Source organism: Myotis brandtii, unplaced genomic scaffold (genome assembly GCF_000412655.1).
Source record: "Myotis brandtii unplaced genomic scaffold, ASM41265v1 scaffold43, whole genome shotgun sequence".
Classification (NCBI taxonomy): domain Eukaryota; kingdom Metazoa; phylum Chordata; class Mammalia; order Chiroptera; family Vespertilionidae; genus Myotis; species Myotis brandtii.
This window is the reverse complement of record NW_005366455.1, coordinates 1,230,474-1,253,324: the sequence shown is the minus strand read 5'-3', so window position 1 is coordinate 1,253,324 and position 22,851 is coordinate 1,230,474. Positions and strand designations below refer to the sequence as shown.

At 40.8% G+C, this 22,851-nt stretch overlaps 1 protein-coding gene across 1 annotated transcript in view; it reads left to right on the top strand.

Moving 5' to 3' along the window:
- The window catches only part of PTH2R (parathyroid hormone 2 receptor), a gene marked incomplete at its 5' end in the record, with an annotated part of 48,714 nt that extends 26,101 nt beyond the window's left edge, over positions 1–22,613 (top strand). The window contains 9 exons of the mRNA XM_005874261.2: positions 594–691; positions 2,766–2,955; positions 4,343–4,496; positions 9,046–9,106; positions 10,273–10,339; positions 13,395–13,489; positions 18,731–18,869; positions 20,452–20,493; positions 21,713–22,613. Of these exons, the coding sequence (XP_005874323.1) occupies positions 594–691; positions 2,766–2,955; positions 4,343–4,496; positions 9,046–9,106; positions 10,273–10,339; positions 13,395–13,489; positions 18,731–18,869; positions 20,452–20,493; positions 21,713–22,108 (1,242 nt within the window). The remainder of the gene's footprint in view (positions 1–593; positions 692–2,765; positions 2,956–4,342; positions 4,497–9,045; positions 9,107–10,272; positions 10,340–13,394; positions 13,490–18,730; positions 18,870–20,451; positions 20,494–21,712) is intronic.
- Positions 22,614–22,851: the final 238 nt, after the last annotated feature.

The window sequence follows — 22,851 nt, the reverse complement described above, 5'->3', positions numbered from 1 at the left end:
GCTGCAATCTGGATGGTCCCACTCTGACCACCGGGCACACTGGCTCCTGGATCTCTAAGGAGGTGCTAATCTAGCCTCTGCCTGAGGCTACCCAGCAGGAGCCAGCTGTGATGCAATGCAAGTTGCCCTGGGGCCTTGGACCAGCTGCAGTTTGTTAGGTAATTATCAGATTGCAAAGGGCCAGGCCTTTCATATGCAAAAGCCTCCTTGCACGGCTTGGGGGGGGTGGGGTCCCATGGGATCAACAGAGCAGAGAGAGCAGTTATGGCTGCTCTCAGTCCTGCCCTCAGAGGCCCTGCTTCTCAGTGTCCTGGCAATCGCTGCAAGCACCTCTGAGAGAAAGCTGCCCTCGAGTTCCGACCGATGCCAGACAGTCTAGTCTCTCCCGTATGAGTCTGGGTCCCCAGAGACTCACTCGGAAGAGCAGTCAGGAGCTTGAGACTCCCTCCTGATTGACAAAGACAACCGTGTCCTCAGTTGCCAGCCCTTTCCACGTGCGCCTTCGTACCTCTGCACTTTACTTCCGCACCTCCTCTGAGTCTCATTGTGCTTTTCTCAAACCTGCTTTTCTAATTAAATCTCTTCCTCTGCAGCAAGAATTCTTTGAACGCCTGTATGTCATGTACACTGTTGGATATTCCATCTCCTTTGGCTCCCTGGCTGTGGCTATTCTCATCATTGGCTACTTCAGGTGAGTGATTCCCATTCTCATTGTTATCCACCAAAGACACAGAGGTCTCACAGTTTGTGTCCCCCAATATTTTTCCTAACACAAGTTTCTGAATTTAGCTTAGTGTTATTATATGACTTAACTCTGACAATTTTTGTTTATGAGAAATTCAGGGTTTTGTTTAACAGTGAATTCTTTCTATATAATTACTTTATAGATAACTAGAGGCCTGATGCACGAAATTCGTGCAAGAATAGGCCTTCCTTCCCCCAGCTGCTGGCACCAGCTTCCCTCTGGCACCCGGGACCCAGGCTTCTCTCCAGCTGCTGGCAGGCACCTGGGACCTGGGCTTCCCTCACAGCCCCAGCTTCATCCAGAAGGTCGTCTGGAAGGATGTCCAGTCTAATTAGCATATTATGCTTTTATTATTATAGATTGCTATACTATACAGAAAATGTTATATACAAATTTCAGAAACCGTGCTGTTTCACAAAATAAAATACTTCTTTATTAGGAGAGAAAATTGTGTTGAGTATCTCAATAATCAAAACCTACCTATATACTGTGATGGAAATAGTTGCCATGTACACTTGGCCAAATACTGCTCACCTGTGAAGACACTCCCAAGAAAGAGTCAATCTGAGAGGACCATCTGGGCACAATGGATATAAATAGCACATTAACATTGTAATATCTAAATTTAGCTTATTCCTTTTTCTTTAAATATATTTTTATTGGTTTCAGAGAGGAAGGGAAAGAGAGGGAGAGAAAGAGAGATAGAAACATCAATGATGAAAGAGATTCATTGTCAGCTGTCTCCTGCATGCCCACTACTGGGGATCGAGCCTGCAATCCAGGCATGTGCCCTGACTGGGAATTGAATCCTGACCTCCTGGTTCATAGGTCAACGCTTAACCACTGAGCCATGCTGGCTGGGCTAAATTTAGCTTGTTCTTATTTGACCTTCCCATTCTATGTTATGAAATAGAAAAAGAGATCATTGGATTAAAAATGTTCTTACTCCCTTACATTTGGGTACTTTGTCTCTGGAAGAGAAAGTAATATTAGTGTGTTTATTACACAGGAAAGCTGTGTTTTCTTACCGTCAAGCAATGGAGAGCTGAACCTTTTTGACCAGATTATACCACAGTTTTCCTGAGTTTTGTTTTTTTCCCCCCTCAAACTTGAAGAAAAACTCTTTTTGGAGTTAGCTTTCTGTACTGGAAATTAGTGTGATAAAATCTAACATACTAAGTATGTTACTAACTTGTGTCTATGATCCTTTTATAATTCCAAAGCTTTTTATGTTAAAACTAGAAGCCTGGTGCATGAAATTCGTGCATGGGGGGCAGGGGTCCCTCAGCCCTGCCTGCACCCTCTTGCAATCTGGGATCAGGCCTAAACCGGCAGTTGGACATCCCTCTCATCTGGGACCACCTCTGGCTCCTAACTGTTCATCTGCCTGCCTGCCTGATTGCCCCTAACCACTCTGCCTGCCTGCCTGATCGCCCCTAACAGCCTCTGCCTCAGCCCCCACCACCACAGCTTCATCCAGAAGGATGTCCAGAATGATGTCCGGAAGGTCATTCGGCTGTCTGGTCTAATTAGCATATTATGCTTTTATTATTATAGATTATTATAGATGAGCTTGTTTCCTCTCCAACATGCCTAGCAAATAAAATTATGTAATGCTATCACAATCTTACATTTTCTTACAGAGAAGGTATTGAAAATGTGAAAGTTCCAGTTTTGATAATGTTTATCTCTGCTCAGTGATTCTCCATTAATCATTTATTACTTTAATATACAGTATAATAGAATGCTCTAGTATAACTTAGTATAATATTTAACACTGCAAAATCTGGATGAGCATGGTAGCAGATAAGGATAAATTTGAAATTAATTCCCAACAAGTTACATTTTAGTTTTTGATCCCATTTGTTTCTATTGGAAATATATGAGAATGGGTTTCTGTCTTTGTTCATGTTTATTATATTTTCCGCTGTTTTGGGGAGGAGTTTGGGCTCACTTATGTATTTTCTTTGCCCTTTTCTGTTCTTATCCAAATTTATAGTTGATTATTTTCTCTCCATAGACGATTGCATTGCACTAGGAATTATATCCACCTGCACTTATTTGCATCTTTCATGCTGAGAGCTGCAAGCATTTTCGTCAAGGACAGAGTGGTCCATGCTCACATAGGGGTCAAGGAGCTGCAGTCCCTGATGATGCAGGATGACCTACAGAATTTCATAGATGCGCCGTCTATGGACAAATCACAATATGTAAGTGTTTTCACCATTTTCTCTCATTACTGACTTATATAACATTACACATGAGTAAAACACTCCAGTCCACTAAATATGTGTTATATTGTTTTGGCTTATCTGTGGACTGCCTGAAATAGATGACCAATTTGTATACTGATGCTTCCTATTCAATTCTGTCCTCAATTCTCATGCCTAATTATTCATTCAAGAGTGTTCTGAATGGAAAGTGCAAAAAGCACATGATCGGAATGGCATTTAATGTATGACCCATAGCAGCTGTCACCGTTTGCAAAAATAAAAAGCCCACTTGCAAACCCAGAAGCTTGGGATTTAAAAGCCCATGACATTCAGATCCTTTATTGTAGACTCAAACAGACTTCCATGGTACTTGATTTTGCTGTTAAATGTCCTGGTGTTATTTATTAAATAGAACCACCCGATATTTCAGTTAATTAGATCCTTAAAGCAACATATCTGGAAATGAAGTGTAGTTAATTGGTGCAAATTAATACCCTATCTGTATCTGCTCTTTGCCTTGTAGCTTTGTATTCCATGCTGATTCTGATTCTAGACTGGCTTTGTGACTTGTTTTACACAATAGAAGGAAGTAGAAGTGATAGTGTGCCATGTGAGGGCAGACCTGTATGCGCAAGCCTAGCCAACCGAGATCAGCTGAGCCTGGCGCAGATCAGCAGAATCACCTAGATTCATAAGATGTTTTAAATGTTTATTGTTTTAAGTCATTAACTTTTGGGGCATAAAGAAAAGACCAGAAAATAAGTAAATTTATGGTAGAATAATAGATAATATATTCTTTATGCTTTTCTGTATTTTCCTAATTTTCTCTAATGATCATGGATATGTTTTTTTTTTTTTAAATGTAATCTGCTGCCCTAACCGGTTTGGCTCAGTGGATAGAGCATCGGCCTGCGGACTGAAAGGTCCCAGGTTCGATTCTGGTCAAGGGCATGTACCTTGGTTGCTGGCACATCCCCAGTAGGAGGTGTGCAGGAGGCATCTAATCAGTGTTTCTCTCTCATCGATGTTTCTAACTCTCTATCTCTCTCTGTTTCTCTCTGTAAAAAATCAATAAAATATATTTAAAAAAAATAAAATTTAATCTGCTGATCATGGATATTTTTTTCTAAACAGGAAAAATTAAGTCAAAGTGATTTTTTTCTAAAGAAAATAATTATTTAAAAAATAGAATCAAACCTATAATCTTAAAATGCTATGTTAAAATAATTATTTTCTAGTCTCTTTCAAAACCCTTGGCCTTCCTATGTACAAGAGACATAGATTATAAAAAGAAAAATGAAGAATTGCTTTTCAATCATCTAATGTTGTCATTCAGTACAATTAGGAGTTCTAATATGGTGCAATTCTGGTTTATTTGTGACAGATTGGGTGCAAGATTGCTGTTGTGATGTTTATTTACTTCTTGGCTACAAACTACTATTGGATCTTGGTGGAAGGTCTCTACCTGCATAGTCTAATCTTTGTGGCTTTCTTTTCCGACACCAAATACCTGTGGGGTTTCACCTTGATAGGCTGGGGTAAGGAAATTACTCTTTTTCTTTTAAACTGCATTATGGATTTTAGGACTTTCTGTCATGCCTATTATTAACATTCTTTCAGCGATTTCCCTAGAATAATCCCTCCTCATCTTATCTCTATCACTCCTTCTTTCTCTTTCATTGTTCATCAAGGAAAAGTATAAGAGCACGTCTGTAATCCTCCCAGTGGTAACAAAGTTAGCATATGGCTAGTGCTCTGAGGCCACATTCTTGAGAAGATTTTTTGGTGGAAACATAAGAGAACCACATTGTTAGCCATACACATTTAGAACTGCTCTGTCCATAGCTTATTCAATGTCCTGAGTTAGCAATAGTTTCATCCTAAAATGTTGATTTTTGAATTTTAAGCTATAATGGCTCATCATTGACTTGTGTTTCTAGGTTGTGTGATGAAAATGCCAGAAAGGAATTTATAAGATTATCTTGACTGCATGTAACAATACAAATTACAAACTAATTATGTAGACTGACCATATCTTTTAGATGGAAATAATTCAAATTAACTTATGGGATCACTAATTAAAAAAAAAGATATTCAGCCCACATTTCAAAACTGCCTCATTAGGATTAGAGGGATTATTGGACGAAGAACTAATGCAACATGCACGACATGGAGAAAAGGATGTTGTTTGTTAAAATTAAAGAGAAATTAAAACTCATATGTGGTTAAAATTAAGTTTCAAGATTAACAATTGCACATTGCAAATGCTATTTTAACATTTAAATTATGAAGTGCTCAGCATAGGAAAAAAATGAACTAGGTGGCTCAAGATCAAATTTGAAGGTTTTTTTTCCCCCTTCCAAAATTAGAATATTTCTTGGCCCATTTTGCCTTAAAATTGTTTTAACATTAGAAAATGTGAGCCCTAACTGGTTTGGCTCAGTGGATAGAGCTTCGGCCTGTGGACTGAAGGGTCCCGGGTTCGATTCTGGTCCAAGGGCATGTACCTTCGTTGTGGGCACATACCCAGTAGGGAGTGTGCAGGAGGCGGCTGATCGATGTTTCTCTCTCATTGATGTTTCTAACTCTCTATCCCTCTCCCTTCCTCTCTGTAAAAAATCAATAAAATATATTTTTAAAAAAAAGAAAATGTGAAGTGAGGAATATTGAATTTCCTTCTAGTTAATAACCTTTAAAAAAGCAAAGGGTCGCCTGGACAGTGTTGCTCAGTGGTTGAGTGTTGACCTATGAACCAGTAGGTCACAGTTCTATTCCTGGTCAGGGCACATGCCAAGGTTGTGGGCTTGATCCCCAGTGTGGGGTGTGCAGGAGGCAGCGAATGATCTCTATTTCTTCGTGAGGAATATTGAATTTCCTTCTAGTTAATAACCTTTAAAAAAGCAAAGGGTCGCCTGGACAGTGTTGCTCAGTGATTGAGTGTTGACCTATGAACCAGTAGGTCACAGTTCTATTCCTGGTCAGGGCACATGCCAAGGTTGTGGGCTTGATCCCCAGTGTGGGGTGTGTAGGAGGCAGCGAATGATCTCTATCTCTTCCTTCCTATCTCTCCCTCTCCCTTTCTCTCTGAAATCAATAAAAATATATTAAAAAAAAGGAGACAAAGGGTCAACTTACTCTAACACTTCATTTATTATGAAATAATGATTGTTATGAATAAAGTTTTATTTCGGAAGGGAGCTTGTCGGCTTTAAGGCTCTCCCATCTCTTTAACTAGCAGTTACTGGAAAAAAACCAAAAAGATACACTGCGTTTTTTAGGGTACTTAAAAATTTTTTTGAACAGCTTTTGGTAGTTTGACTTCAAGTCAAAATTATATCTGTGTACCAACATAATTACTAGATGTTGGCAAAAGTATTAATAGAAAATTTAACAATAAATGTAGATATTTGTCTGAATTATGTTTCTTTTTCTTTTTGGATTTCTACAGCACTGGTCACACTTGTAATAAATTCTTTTTCCTCTATTTACTTATTGGTTTGATAGCTAACTTCCTCATCAACTCTTATTTAGGCTATATCAGTCAAGTCCATCCTTCCTTAGAGTCAGGACTTTGTCTCACTGAAACCCAGGGAACTAGTTAAGTCTTTCTATGAAAAAGAGAATTTTCAATGAGCTTCTATGTGAGTATGAGTTTCTTACCTTTTTTTTTTTTTTTACAACTTTAATTAATCTGTCCACAAAATTTTTGGCGTAGGAATGATAACTACAGTAGATAAGCATTATTCCTTGAACTTGTTTTATCAAATGGTTTAAAGACATACATGACAGCAAGTAGGGCTTATATGAAAACTCACTTTGAAAAAGCTTTTTTATGTGAAATATATGCTCACTCAATTAACCATAATCTAAAAACACTAATAACCAATCTTTATAACATTATTATTCTAAAGTTGGTCTATCTTCCGACTCCCTCTCTTTTAAACTCTATTTTTTAAACAAGTAAATGCTCTAGCTTAGGGCATATACAGTTAAAAGAACAGTAATATTATTTGAAGAATCTCTCTCTACTGCTCATAGTTACTATTTATTGAAGTAAATAGCTATTTGATTAGCAGACTATTTTCCCTCATCTCAACACTGAGAATCTAATTTTAAAACATTTTTATTTCTTATTCATTGTTCCAAATTCCTATGAGGAAAATAATGATAAAAAACATTGCAGCTGCCTTGCCAGGATCATTTGCTAGAATAATTCACAGTGAATCCAGCTTCCTACTTTCTTTCAATGAGGTAATTTGTTGGCTTCACTAGAGAAGAGAGCTTGCTTGGATTCCTTTGTTATTCATTTGGAACCAATCATTATGGCTTTCAGTTCTCCTCAGCTGGGTGTGGAGTTACATTACTTACATTGATTTTGCTGATTTTTAACAATCAGTGGGAAGGGAAGGAAGTGACAATCTAAAGAGGAGCAGATGCCACATCTGACCTTTAGTAAATTGAAGACAAATATTTAAAACTAGAGGCCCGATGCATGAAATTCGTGCACTGGGGGGCAGGGGGGAGTGTCCCTCAGCCTAGCTCGTACCCTCTCTAATCTGGGGCCCCTCTGGGGATGTCTGACTGCTGGTCGGACATCCCTCTCACAATCCGGGACTGCTGGCTCCCAACCACTCGCCTGCCTGCTTGACTGCCTGATTGCCCCTAACCGCTTCTGCCTGCCAGTCTGATTGCCCCCCTAACCACTCCCCTGCCAGCCTGGTCGCCCCCAACTGCCCTCCCCTGCTGACCTGGTCGTCCCCAACTTCCCTCCCCTGCTGGCCTGATCACCCACAATGGCCCTCCCCTGCCGGCCATCTTGTGGCAGTCATCTTGTGACCAAATGGGGGTGGCCATCTTGTGCGATGGCGTGATGGTCAATTTGCATATTACCTCTTTATTATATAGGATGACTGTTTTTACACATCATTATTACAAAACAAGGTATATAGAGGAGTACGGGCAAATACTGATGATGACTATGTTTCTTTTCTTCCAGCCAACCTCATTCTTCATTTTTCCCACCTCTGCCTCAGTTTCCTCATAAATGTGGCACTTTATTCTTGGTTCCATTTTGTTCTTTCAATTACTCATTTAAAAAATATAGCTAGTTATATACTTAAAAGGTGTTAGTCTTGTTTCTTTATCCTTATTGAATGTAATTTACCTCTATATCAGCAGCCATTCTTTTTTTTTTTTTAAATATATTTTATTGATTTTTTTACAGAGCGGAAGGGGGGGGGATAGAGAGTTAGGAGCATCGATGAGAGAGAAACATCGATCAGCTGCCTCCTGCACACTCCCCACTGGGGATGTGCCCACAACCAAGGTACATGCCCTTGACCGGAATCAAACCCGGGACCCTTGAGTCCGCAGGCTGATGCTCTATCCACTGAGCCAAACCAGTTAGGGCAGCAGCCATTCTTAATTATCAACTGTCAAGATGAAATGTCAGAATGTACATCTTATCATGAAAAAGCACCTTTTCTGGTTATACTGTGTAGACATGTTCTCATTGCCAAGCTTGTATGTAGAATATTTTCATGTTCTGAAAGTAATCAGGAGAAGGCACTGCATTTCCAGTTTTATTATTTCTGTGTGAAGTGACTTCAATCTAGTAAACATTATTTGATCATCCATTTGGCAGTAAATACAATTGAAATACGGAGATATGTGTAGAGATACCACACATAAGAAGCATGCAGTGTAACCCTTTATGTTATTTTTTTGTTTGTTTGCCTGTTCTGATAATATGTGTTATATTCAAAATGCACCAACCACTGCTTGCTTCTGGCCCCAGGAACTTCAGTCCACTCCCAGTGGAGCTTGACCTTACATCTCTCATATGAAAATTGGGCCAACCTTCAGCCTCAGACTTTTGGGACCAAGTAACATCCCTGTATTGGCTCACTTCTCAAATGGACAACGTGAAAATTAGAACTTATCTTGTTCACATAATAACATTTTCCATGTCTGTTTTTCCTCTCTCCACTTTAATAGCATATTTTTATGTGTGGTGAATATAAGAAAAAAAATCCCTTCATCTTAAAAAAGCAACAACATGGTCTCTGAATTCTTTTCTGATTGCAGGGTTCCCCGCAGTATTTGTTGCAGGCTGGGCTGTGGCACGAGCAACCGTGGCTGATGCAAGGTGAGTGAAAAAGAAGAGGTAAACGTAGAAAAGCATTCAATGCCTGCTGTCTGTTCTCATGGTCAAACTTATTGCTATTGACGGAATTGTGTCTCCCCAAAATTTATTTGTGGAAGCCCTAACCCCCAGTGTGACTGTATATGGAGATGGGGTCCAAAGGATGTAATTCAGGCTGATTAAGGTCATAAGGGTGGGGCTCTGAGATGATAGGATTGGTGCCCTTATAAGAAGAGGCACCAGAGAGCGTCCTGCCTCTCCGTTTGCATACAGAGTATATGTCTTGTGGGCACAGCAACAGGACAGCAAGAGAGGCCTCCACAGAAACAGACCCTGCTGACACCTTGATCTGGGACTTCCAGCCTTTAGACTGGGAGGAAATAAATGTCTGTTGTTAAAGCCACCCAGTGTGTAAGATGTAATGGCAGCTCGAGCTGACTCATGCACTTCTATTACATGAAAAGGCGATTAAATGACACTCCTTATAGAAGTTTAGAACTGAAAAAGCCTCCCTTTGTATGTTCAATAGAGTTTAGAGTATCTTCTAAAACGAAGCCTGTTTAGTTTTTCTCCAGATGGCCAAGATGCAGAGAATTTCAAAGTTCTGGCTTTGAAAGGACAGATCGGGACACTAATCAATTATATTTCACTGAACATAGCTAAAATTTTCATTTCTATGGACAAAAAGTATTTGCATTCAGTTTTTTATTACATTCCTATCAATAAGAATCATGTGCATTATTGTAGGTTTTCTACTGCATTCCTATGGATAAGAATGATTTTCATTATTACCAGTGTTCTACAAGTTGTGAAGTTATAAAATTGAATTGCTTGTAAAATAAAAGTATCAGTTCCAATAATAATAAAAATAAAGTACCAGATGCACCACATTTAGAAGACTAATTTTTTTGTGGCTCTGGAAATGTGGTTTTGACTCTTGTTACTATAAAAATAATTCATCAATATTTATAACACTCTATAGCTAATGGTATGGAAACCAGGACACATTACACTTTTTTTCCCACTGTTTGGGTGTTTTATGAGATTTTTTTTTCTTGTTGTCTTAAATGCTCGGGACTGGAGTTCTTTGTAAAACTTAAAATACTACTTAATTCTCACTGCCTGTTTGTTTGCCAATTTGTTCACGAAAGCTTTTTTTCCTGTCTCAGGTGCTGGGAACTTAGTGCTGGAGACATAAAGTGGATTTATCAAGCCCCTATCTTAGCAGCTATCGGGGTAAGTTTAAAAGCCTGGATAGATTTAAAAAAAAAAAAAAGGATGCAGAATTAAGCTGCTGCTAAAACCTGGAGAAAGTTTGTCACAGTTCTAGGAAGATTAAGGAAACGGTCACAGTACAGCGGTCGCTGTTGGGAGAGTCTGGGCTGGGGCTCAGACCCTTATTCGTGGCCGACACTGAGAAATTTATCTGCTGAGATTTCTAACTTGCAAAGTGAAACAGGAAGGTGGTGATAGAGGTTCTAAAAGATTCGCCATTGGTGAAGAACAAGTACAAGATGGTACCCTCAAGAATTCTGGAAGGAGACTTAGGTAGAAAAGGCCATTTGCATCTTCTTGAAGTATAATTATGACAGTTCTAATGCAAGGATTCTTAAGGCTTTTCCAATATTACAAAGTCCATTTAATCTCAAAGAGCACTTCTGCTCACCGAGCGTTACCTTTCTGTTGCATTGTTACAGGTCAGGATTATCAGTTTCCTTTGGTTCCTATTGTAGAACCAGCCTGTAAGGGGGGAGACGAGCCCAGGACCCCATCTCAGCACTCTGACTGCGGTGCTCCTCCCTCGGAGCTGCTTTTGTCCCGAAGCCAGGAAGGATGATGCTGATGCTAAAGAACACTGCAGTGTGCTTACCGCTGCTGGCCACAGCTTTGCTGTACTAATTTTTCTAATCCTCCCCCTCACTCCAAATGAGGAAACTGCCCAAGGTCATGAGCTAGTAAGTGGTGGAGCTGGGATTCTGACTTCAGGGTCACTGTCTCTACCCAGTGAGCTCCTGTACTTATAATACGATCTAAATCCCTGAGACGCTAGGAAGGACTCTCCTGTCCCTCACCTGCACCCCTCTGCAGCGGTGCCTCAGGGACCCTGTCTTCCGCTCAGTTCCTTGAACTTGTCCACTCTGTCCATTTCATTGTACACTGTACCCCCGGAATCACTGATCGGCTGCTTCCTGCACGCCCCACACCGGCGATTAAGCCCACAACCCAGGCATGTGGCCTGACTGGGAATTGAACTGTGACCTCCTGGTTCAGAGATGGACATTCAGCCACTGAGCCACCTTGCATAACCTGCAGACTGTAATGGGGTTTTCCCTTCTCAAGATCATCACAGTGTATAATGCTTGTGGTTGGTTGTTGAATGCCCATCACATTGCAAGGTTAAGTGAACAAAAACCCTGTTTTTTCTAAACTGTATTCCTAGTGCCTAGCAAGTTTCCTGGCAAATAGTGGTCACTCAGTAAATACTTGTTGAAAAAATAAAACAGGCATACAAGTTAGATATCCTGGGGAACGTAAGAGGGAAGGCGGGAAATAATAGCAGAAAGCAAGTATAATTGCAGAACTTCTGAGTCCATTTCATGCAACCTTTTCATTTTCCTAGAGAAGGAAACGGAAGCCCAGATATTGGTCACCTGGCTAGTGTGACAAAACAAAGACTATAATATATATATATATATCTATCTATATCTATATCTATATCTATCTATCTATCTATCTATCTATCTATCTATCTATCTATCTATATAGGATATTTTTCCATTGATCTTTTAGAGAGAGTGGAAGAGAGAGGGAAAGACAGAAAAACATCAGTGTGAAAGAAACACATTGATTGGTTGCCTCCTGCTCGCCTGGACCAGGGGCTAGGCCTGGGAGGAGCCTGCAACCAAGGTACGTGCCCTTGACTGGAATTGAACCCGGGACCCTTTGGTCTGCAGGCTGATGCTCTATCCACTGAGCCAAACCGGCTAGGGCTATAACATATATTATTGACCATGTTCTTTTCTCTTGCATTCCAAAACATGTCAAGATTGTTTCTTGTCCAATAAATTCAATGTAAATAAATAAACAAATATTGTTTATTGAATTTATGGGAAATTATCTTTCCATCTTTATAGCAATATTATAGTGTTTTTATATATTAACTTTAGGATCAATGGTTTGTTTTTCAGTGTTACATACTTGTAGCATGGTTTTATGTAAATATATAGCCTCCATATATGCCAGGGATTTTAAATGTAAGTTGGATCCCTCACTTAATTCTGGCTTTGGAAATTATAATAGCATAGATTCTATTAATTGGATTCTTGTATATCTGAGAGTAAAATCTGATAAAATGTGGTCAGAATTTCTGAGCAATATATCAAGCACAAGGAATTTAAGAGAATCAAGGAGTTTGTAAAGATGAGTATATATAGGTTCTAATGGGAATAAATTCTAGTAATTGAATTTTAGAGATAATCACAGACTTTAGTACAAATATGGAAGGAACCACTTGATTTGGGAATCCTAGAATCTAAACTTGTAGCACTGTTGTTTTCTGTGTTTTGCTCACATTATGTTAAAATTATGTTAATGTGAATTAGCGTCATTAGAAAACATTAATTTTTTTATTCTGAAAATAAATCTCTCAAATATAACTTAATTATTCACCTGCAACATCTTGATGTTGATTTGAGGATGATTTTAAAATTCTTTTATATAACATCAAAACCTGAGAGGAATCTTTGCTAATTGACAACAGAACACAGAGCTCTGTTTTGGCCCTGGGCCTTCCAGGGCATCATTCGAGGGAGCAGGATGTTCTGCCTGAAGAGCAGGGGGAGCAGCAGGCAGGGCAGCATGGTCTAGAAGTGGTCATGGTGAAATTGACAGATGTGGTGAGTCCTGACCAAGCAGGGCACTGCCCCCTGAGGACCTGCATCTACACTGGTGTCAGCCTAGAGAGACTGAAACAACGGAATAGAAATGCAATCACAGAAACTGATCAGACTTGCTCCTGAGTACTTAGAAGATGGCCTTGAAGATGCCAGTCATAAGGGGTAGAGAAAGGTTTTGGGACTTGCAGAAATATGAGATCTTGAATTCATCAGTTAAGGAAAAGAGAAAGAGGAACTCTGTCTTAATTGTTTCCTGCATCCCGTACTAGTCGGCTCTATCCTTTCATCCATCGTAATTTTCAGTCTTTGAACACAAAAAAGTTCAACTTATATAATTTTATAAACAACTTGAAGACAAACGTAATAATTCTTTGTAATCTTACCTTCTCTTTCAGCTGAATTTTATTCTGTTTCTGAATACGGTTAGAGTTCTGGCTACCAAAATTTGGGAGACCAATGCAGTTGGGCATGACACAAGAAAGCAATACAGGTAATTCTGGGACAGGCATCCATCAGAAGAAATATTTTGGTTACAATTTAGTATAAAGAAAAGATAACAATTGATCTGAAATGTCTCTGAAGATAAACTTATGAATGTGTATTTTTGTTTGGTTCAATTTGTGGCTTATCAGAAAAAATATATAAATAACCTAAAACTTGCCCAATATGCTTAAATTCAGAGTACATATATTTTTTGCTGAAGCGAGCACCTCCCGAAAATCTCTTGTTGATGATCTTGGCAGACAATTTTTATTTGCATTCTTTTGTTTTGTTTTGTTTTGTTTTTGTAGCCAAAAAAGTAAGGATTTATGAGATGGCTCCATGCCCAGAGTCACAGGTAGCTCATGCTCAGAGACTTGGCTCTTATTTCATTCTTAAAATAGTATATCATAACTGAAAAAAAGAAAAAGAGGATTGCTATATTATTTTTAGTCTTTCCATCAAATTTGTACCTACCATATATAAATTTTTAACTTTCATATGGACTGTTTGAGCATGTCCATTATTCCATCTTTCATGAAGAAATGGGCAAATTGAGTATTTATGATCATTATCAAACTATGTTAAGGGTGTGTCCATTTCTCCCAATGATAGAACAATGGAAACTATAAATAGCCTTTCATTCTTTTTCAGAAAGCGAAACAGTGCAGTGGTGTTGGGAAGCTGCTTATTTCTTTAGTTCTGAACAAAAACGACTTATTTCTGTAGTTCTGAATGATGTGAACTTGTGTTTTTAGTGAAAAACTGCCTAAGAGATTTGAGCAATTCTGGAGAGGACAAAGGGTGGATTATCTTAACAGGGCAAACAATATTTTGAGTTTATTCATGACGATTATTTCGCAGAATAATTGAAGAGAAAAATTTATCAAGGACTGAATCTTCTATTAAGAATGCAGAATTGATTTAAAGTAATCTGGTATCCAGAAATTTCTTAAGTTTGAAGTCATTAATTAGAACATGGTCTATCAGGGGTGGGCAAACTTTTTGACTCGAGGGCCACAATGGGTTCCTAAACTGGACCGGAGGGCCGGAACAAAAGCATGGATGGAGTGTTTGTGTGAACTAATATAAATTCAAAGTAAATATCATTACGTAAAAGGGTATGGTCTTTTTTTTTTTTTAGTTTTATTCATTTCAAACGGGCCGGATCCGGCCCGCGGGCCGTAGTTTGCCCATGGCTGGTCTAGACTAAGAGTTGTCAGGGAAAGTATTTTTCAGCCAAAATACATGTTACTCATTGACGAAACATTTATTTTTAATAATGTTCAAAGTTGAGCTACAGGTAAAAACATAGTGGGAAATGACTTTCTTTTTTGGAGAGAAAAATGTGGGAACCTACTTGGCATGGATTTGGGAATTCAATTCAGTATCAGGTTTAAATAGCTTCTCACTTTTAAACAGAGACTGAGGAAAATGTAATCTGTGTCTGTCCCAGTGATATTCCTCCCGGGAGGCTTAATTGAGTCTTCGTGTTTATACCCATTCATTTTTGTGCCTTTAAACTTATAGCTCTTTTGGTTATTACTTTTGTCAAACAAATGTTCAAATATTTGTGTTAAAATAAAGCAATGAAAAAATATACTTCCAAATCGTGGTGTCTAAACCAGCTTTTAAACATTTTTAAACATATTTCAGAGCTGAGAGAGTCTCCAGGTGAGCTTACACACACAAGGAAAGACTTCTGAAAAGTACATGATATCACTTTGTTGCTATAGTGGCTTAAAATTGAAAGGAGTTAATATATTAATACAATCAGCTTTAAAAAACTTTTTACTTTGAGATAATTGTGGAATTACACGTAGTTATAAAAATAATGCAGAGATCTCATATACCCTTTACTCAGTTTCCCCTGAAGGTGACATCTTGCATAACAGCAATTTACAATAACTTATTTTACAACAAGATTGAAGAAAATCAATCAGATTTAACAACAGAGTTAATACATTTTTTTCTTTTTTAAATTATAACTCAATTCTTTTGCAAAGTAAGCAAAGATTACCAGGACTGGAAGAACAGGAGAGATAAGAAAAATGCAAGATTTAGTGGAAAGGAATATTTGAATGTTTTGGCTAATTTGACTTTCCATGCAATATTACACAAAAATCATATTTAATATTTGTTATTTTTGGGATACATTTAACCAGTATTTGTTACATAGCATGATAGTAAAGAGGACAGATTTTAAGGCTGAATCTACTACTAATTGTGTAACTTTGGGTGAATACATTCCTTTTTTGAGCTTCTCTCTTCACCTGAACAAGGGATCATAAAAGCTCTCTCATATGGTTTTTTTTTTCTTTCTTTGTTTTGTTAATCCTCACCTGAGGATATTTTTCCATTGATCTTTTAGAGAGAGTAGAAGAGAGAGGGAAAGACAGAGAGAAACATCGATGTGAGAGAAACACATAGATTGGCTGCATCCTGACCGGGGCCCGGGCCCTATGCAACCTTTGGTCTGCAGGCTGACGCTTTAGCCACTGAGCAAAACCGGCTAGGGCTCTCATACGGCTTTTATCAGGAGAGAGGGAGAGAGAGTTATATGTGTAGAAAAGAAGGAAAGATTAATTCAAGGCCAAGAAGGGTTGAAAAGGAAGAAATAGTTTTGTTTTTTTTAAGCTAAGTTGACTCTGAACACATTGTGGACGGATCACGAGAATTCTCGTTTTCTGTTATTACACAGTGTTTTACAAAGTATCATATTTTAAAAAGATATTAGCTTGTAAAAACTTGTAATAAATAACTTCAAAATGCAATGGGTATTTAATTTTAAAGCGTGCCTTTTACATTTATGTAAAATGTTTTTTGTACTCGTTCAATAGAAACTGATCTGGCCACTGGGTAAAGCTAGCAATAAAACTACTGGTCCGCAACGTGTTAAAAGACAAGTAGAGATTTTTCACCCGGGGAGAGATCAGCTCGGGAGAGATATTGTAAGAATTGGGTATTTGTTTTCTACATAGGACACCGAATCCAACAAACCATTACACTTTTTTGCTTTGCCCGGGGACCCAGAGTCACCACCATGTTTCCGGCAAGCCAGAGGCCACTTTCAGTTTTTCATCTGTGAGTCACCTCATTGGACAACTGTGCCTTTTCAGAGAGCTGGGCTGCAAAGATGTACAGTGTGCATCGCTGACCAGATGGACCTGAAACAAAGCAGTGCCCAGGACTGCTGAGTGATTTGATGTCTGGAAAAGTCCATTTTTATAAGTGAACTAGAGGCCCCTGCCTTCCCCTGGCTGCCTGCCGCTGCTGCTGGCTGGAGCCTCCCTCCCTTCCCCTGGCAGTGGTGGCTGGCCGGGGCTTCCCTCCCTCTCCTGGCTGGCCCCGTCCCCTGGTCAAACTCCCGGACGAACTCCTGGTCGAAGGGACAATTTGCATACTATGCTTTTATTATATAGACAGATGGATGACCCATGTATGCACTGGCCTAGGATACACCACTGCTCTAACTCGTTCACTGTTTTTGAAGGATAAATTTTAAGAGGATGTAATCATAACCCTTATATAAGTGAATACATTTCAAAGATTTTATTTAACTTATTAATGAAGGAAATGGTAAGATAGCACATATGTTTTAAAGAGAATAATGACTGCTGAAATGAATTTACAAATGGATGCAAATTAGCAAAACTTGTGCACATCCGTAGGGCTATCATTAGTGGCATTCCACTGGACACAATTTGCATTTCTATGGGTAGCAATTATTCGAACTGCTATGATAGGGAGATTTCTAAGATAGCCCCCAAGACTCTTGCCTCCCTGGGTTTACATGCCCTGTATAACCCCCACTCTCATGCTCTTCCTTGAGTGTGGGCAAGCCCTGTGATTGGATGGTTTCTCCCTTGACTGCATTACATTGTATGGCAAAGGTGATGGGTCCTGTGATTAGGACACTTTATATGAGACTCCATCCTGGCATCCTGGAGAGATTCTCTCACTGGCTTTGAGGAAGCAATCTGACATGTTGTGAGGACCTATGGCTAGGACCTGAGGACACCCTGAGGGAAGTCTGTAGGAACAGAGTAACCCCACCAGCAATCCCACAGCTGCAAGGAACTGAGCTCTGCTAGCAATCTGAATGAACTAGGGAGAGAACCCTGAGGTCCAGATGGGAATGCAGTCCTGGCTGACACCTTACCTCCAACTTTGTCAGACCCTGAGCAGAGGACCCAACTCCGTTGTGCCTGGCCGGTGGCACAGAGAAACTGAGAGATAATAAAGGGTTTAAGTTACTAAATTTATGGTAATTTGTTCCATAGCAGTAGAAAATGAATTTCAATCCTGTCTTTTTTCTACAAATTGACTTTTATCTCTGGAGAGATGTAGATGAGCCTGGTCATAGGAAAGAGAGAAAACCCAGATGGCTGAGCTAGCAGGATAGCCACTAAATTTAGTCTTTGACAACGTTTTCTTCCTCTGCATCGAGCCAAACTGTTCCTAAACTTTTTCATTTGTGATCATTTCACAGTGTGCTGCTCCTCTTTATTTTTTTGTTTGAACCTAGGTTTTGGCTCTTAGGCATACACAGGAGGAACAAAGTTAGCGTGGCTGGAAAATAGTTTCCAGGGGGATTTACCCATTCGTGTGAAAGGAGGAAACACAGTTTTCCTTTCAGATTGATTTTAGACCAGACTCTCAAGGTTCTGCAAATGTAGAACCTGGGGTTCCCCTTTATCTGATTAGACCACATTACAGTGCCATGGAGGTATTCAGTGTCTCCTGCCCGGATATGCAGTGATGGAAAGAGGGTTCTTGCTAGTCAGGATTCAGGAGGAGGACGAGCGAATCCTAAGGAGCCTCTGAACATTGAAAGGATTAGTTAGGTCAGAGAAACCCATGGTCTTACCAGGAATGCCACCTGGAATAAAATGGACATAACGGCAGAATTTTCAAAGCGAGTGGACTGTAGGTGACTCAGGTATGAGATACAAGGATGTGGAGAAGACATTTCAACTGGTTTATGAAGATAGTGTCCTTTAAGCAAGAAGAATGAGATTAAAGAGATTTAGGGGATAATAATCATGGGGGGTGAGAACAAACTATCTGATTTAGTATAAAAGTGACAGGATGAGAAGGGAGGTGGAAAGCTAGCAGAAGCCATGGGCTCCAAAGAGATGGGAAAAGTCAGCCACTGTGAGCTCTCTAAGCTTGATATTTTCCCAGCGAGCCGTTTCCACGGAAAGGCACTCTAAATTGAATAATCCAAAGGCTTTGCACTCTCTTTCAGGAAACTCGCCAAATCCACGCTGGTCCTGGTGCTGGTGTTCGGGGTGCATTACATCGTGTTCGTGTGCCTGCCCCACTCCTTCTCGGGGCTCGGGTGGGAGATCCGGATGCACTGTGAGCTCTTCCTCAACTCCTTTCAGGTAGAGTGCCTTCCAGCAACTTGGTTCTTGCATTTTGCTCCCCCACCCCCACCCCTCACAACCTCTTTCTGGGCCCCTCTCTGGCTTTCTGGCCCCTATCTCCCGAGGGCCATGAGAGGGCGCTATTCTCTGGCGCCTGTGCTTTTCCATCCTGCAGAGGTCAGGGTACCCTGGGACCACAGGAGGAGCCCTTCCTCACAGACAGGCCTGGGTGGCCAGTGTAGAAAGGGTGTGGTTGTAAACTGTGAACCACCTACAGAATAGGAACCTCCGCATGTGTAGGGACAATGAGTGAACGCACAAGAAGGAGAAAGAGGGAAGAGGGAAAAAGGAAGACAAGAAAGAGAAAGAGGTGACTTCCGCACATTTTATCTTTCTTGTTTGAAAATAATACCATCATCTGTCACATGGATTACTGCAGACGCCTCCGGACCCTTCCTCCTGCGTGTGCACTTGCTGCCACCACCTGCCGCCTTCAGTCTTGTCTCCTTAGTCTGAAGAACCTTAAAAATAAATTGAGCCCTAGCCGGCTTGGCTCAGTGGATAGAGCGTCAACCTGCGGACCGATGGGTCCCAGGTTCGATTCCGGCAAAGGGCACATGCCTGGGTTGCGGGCTCGATCCCCAGTAGGGGGTGTGCAGGAGGCAGCCGATCAATGATTCTCTCTCATCATTGATGTTTCTATCTCTCTCTCCTTCTCCCTTCCTCTCTGAAATCAATAAAGAAATATATTTTAAAAAATAAATAAAAAATAAATTGATCATGTCCCTTATCTGACGGGAGTATCCAGAGGCTTCCTATTGCACTCAGAATAAAATCCAAATGTCATTTCCTGGTGTGCACAGCCCTACGGGGCAGGGTTCCTCAAGCCCATCCCAGCCCCAGGGGTTCGTACTTGCTGTCCCCTTTGCCTGGAATGTTCTTCCCCTTACTATTCATTAGGCCTGGCTTCTTCTTGTCACTCCAGGCAGCTTCAATGTCACCTCCTCAGCGAGGAGTTCCTTGTCTGATTCATCTTCATTCTTCTCTGTCAACACCACTTATTTTGCATGCATAGCCCTTATCATCTTACATTTTCCTCCTGTGGCTATTTGTTTATATTTCACCGCTCTGCATTTCCTTCTAGAATGCAAGGCCTCAGAGAACAGGGACCTTGTCTGTCTTGATTAAACTGTTTATCCTTGGCACACCGAGCACTTCGCATTGTATAAGCTCAATGAATATTTTTGAATGAATGAAAGAAAGTTTGTCTTTTTACCATATCGTACCCTTTGTTTGCAGTTCCCAGCATTCACGGTGTATAAATATCTCTTACCAACCAGGGATATCCGGGCATCTTGAGTGGCAACATAAATGAAACTAATGTAATAGAAATCAGTTCTTTGTGTATCTTTGCATGTTTTATTCAGTTGCTTGGTTCAGCTGACCCCAAGGAAAGATCTCAGACAAATTGAGTGTAAACATAAGGGTTTGGAAGCATTAGGAGGGAATAATGTGTAGATTTTCTGAAGGAGTCACTTGATGACACTAGTGCTGTGATCTTCACGCACAGTCAGCATCTAACGTGCTTTTTGTCCTCCAGGGTTTCTTTGTGTCGATCATCTACTGCTACTGCAATGGAGAGGTAGGTGCGAAGGGAGCCGAGTCCCACAATGGGGCCCAAAGTGCTTGGGGATCCCCAGGAGTTACAGGTCAAAGTGGGCCAAGGGAGGAGAGGTGTTTTAATCATAAATTATTTTGAGAAAGCAAGAATTCATTTCAGTAAACTAAGGTCAATTCAGTTATAAACCCTGATACCAAAAACCAACTCCCTGGAATGCATATTGAGACCTGGAAGGACGCTGAGCTTCATATTCCAGTTAATGCTTGAACTTATTAATCAATTTCAAGGTCTATCAGAAACTCAAATATGTATTCTTGGGACAAAATCGATTAGAACACTTTGACATTTTTTAAAACTACAAGGTGGTGGTGGGACAGTTTCTGTTCGTCCAGGGTTGAGCTGTTCTTTTAGGGGACATCGGCTCCCCGGGTATCCATTCCCCCGGGAATTCCCAATAAGCTTTCCCAGGAAAGGGGCACTAGCAGTGGCATTGACTCTCCAGCTGAAGGAACAGAAACGAGCCCCACCCTATTGAGAACGCATTAGCAGGGCCTGCATTTCAGTGTGCAACCTCTTTCCTTTTCCTCCTTCAGTCCGCCTGCCTGTGCAAGGTGATGGGGTGGAGGGCACGTTTCAGGTTGAGTCCCTTTCATGCCATTCCTCAGCCACAGCTGCCACTATTTATCTCTCTTTCTCCTCCAACCCCCTCCTCTTTTTCCTCTCCCACAAGTCAGATATTTCTATCAGCTGTATTTCAGCCTCCATTAAAATACTAACCTTGGTCCTAGCCAGTGTGGCTCAGTGGATAGAGTGTTGGCCTGCAGACTGAAGGGTCCTGGGTTCGATTCCGGTCAAGGGCACATGCCCAAGTTGCAAGCTCACTCCCCAGGAGGGGATGTGCAGGAGGCAGCTGATCAATGATTCTCTCTCATCATGGATGTTTTTCTCTCTCTCCCTCTCCCTTCCTCTCTGAAATCAATAAAAATATACTAACAAAAATACTAACCTTGGACAAGTCCTTTTTCCTCTCTGCAAGCCTCAGTTTGCTCATCTCCAGGAGTAACACCTGCCTTCAAGGTTTTTTGAGACCCAGAGGGAATATATATGCCAATCCCTGGCACACAGTGGACCCTTAATGGATGATTATTACTGTCATTGAAATCAGGGCAAACACTCGTCTCAGCAAGCGGCAGGGTCTCCCTGATGGTCTCTGATGCACAATATGGTTCTTGTGGTTTAGGTTCAGTCTGAGGTGAAGAAGATGTGGAGCCGGTGGAATCTCTCCATCGACTGGAAAAGGACGCCCCCATGCGGCGGCCACAGGTACGGCTCCGTACTCACCACCATGACGCCCAGCACCAGCAGCCACTCGCAGATGGCGGCCAGCACTCGCATGGTCCTCCTCTCTGGCAAAGCGACCAAGACGGCCGGCCAGCAGCCCGACAGCCACGTGACTTTACCCGGCTATGTCCGGAGTAACTCAGAGCAGGACTGCCAGCAACACTTGATCCATGAGGAGACCAAGGAAGGTAACGGGAGGCAGGGAGAGGAAACTCCAGTGGAGGTGTCTTCCAGGCCAGTGGAAGGTACCCCAGTCCCTGAAGGAATCAAAGGAGAAATAGAGGATGTTCTCTGAATCAACATCTGTGGCTTGAAAGAGCTGGTCCATCTGGTTGCCCAAGAGCTGATGCTCCAAGAGCTTGGCCATCATCCCTCTGCTTGAGCCCCAGAGCTGAAAATTCAGGCTTAGAGTGTTACTGGACAAAAATTGTCAGGCTCCATGAGTTGGCTCCTATACACACTAAAGACACAAAAAGGAGAAGTGTCATTGATGTAGTTTATGACCTTGTTTCGACATCAGATTCTCTTCTAAATTGATGTGTGATACTTGCTCTGTGATTGTTCCTTTATTGGCTACTTTTGGGTAGAAAACGTTTTAATTGCTTGCCTTTAGTTTTCTCTTACAAATACCACTCTAAGAATGATAGAGATCATTTAGTATGTGTCATTTCCGTTTAGGAAATTAACACTCTCTTTTTTCTCTTTCTCCCCTGAATGTACTTCTATCACTGCCTTCTTTTTGCCTGTGTGTTAGGAGCCATTAGGATCTGAAAATGTATGTTGAAAGATTAAAGATCTAAGAACAAGTACACACTGGAAAGTAAGTTAGCTGCACTTCGATAAGATTATTCGTTGATGACAGTTAAACTTTCTGGGAAGAAAGGAAATTACATAAAAAAGAATATTGCACATATTCCTCCTTTTGAATGCCCCCGCTCTGTGACCAGCCACTTCTCAGGTCTTCACTCCTTTGTAAACCTTGACCTGCCACAAGGCTTTCTGTCGGTGAGCTTGTGTCTGAAAACTACTTTTGTTTGT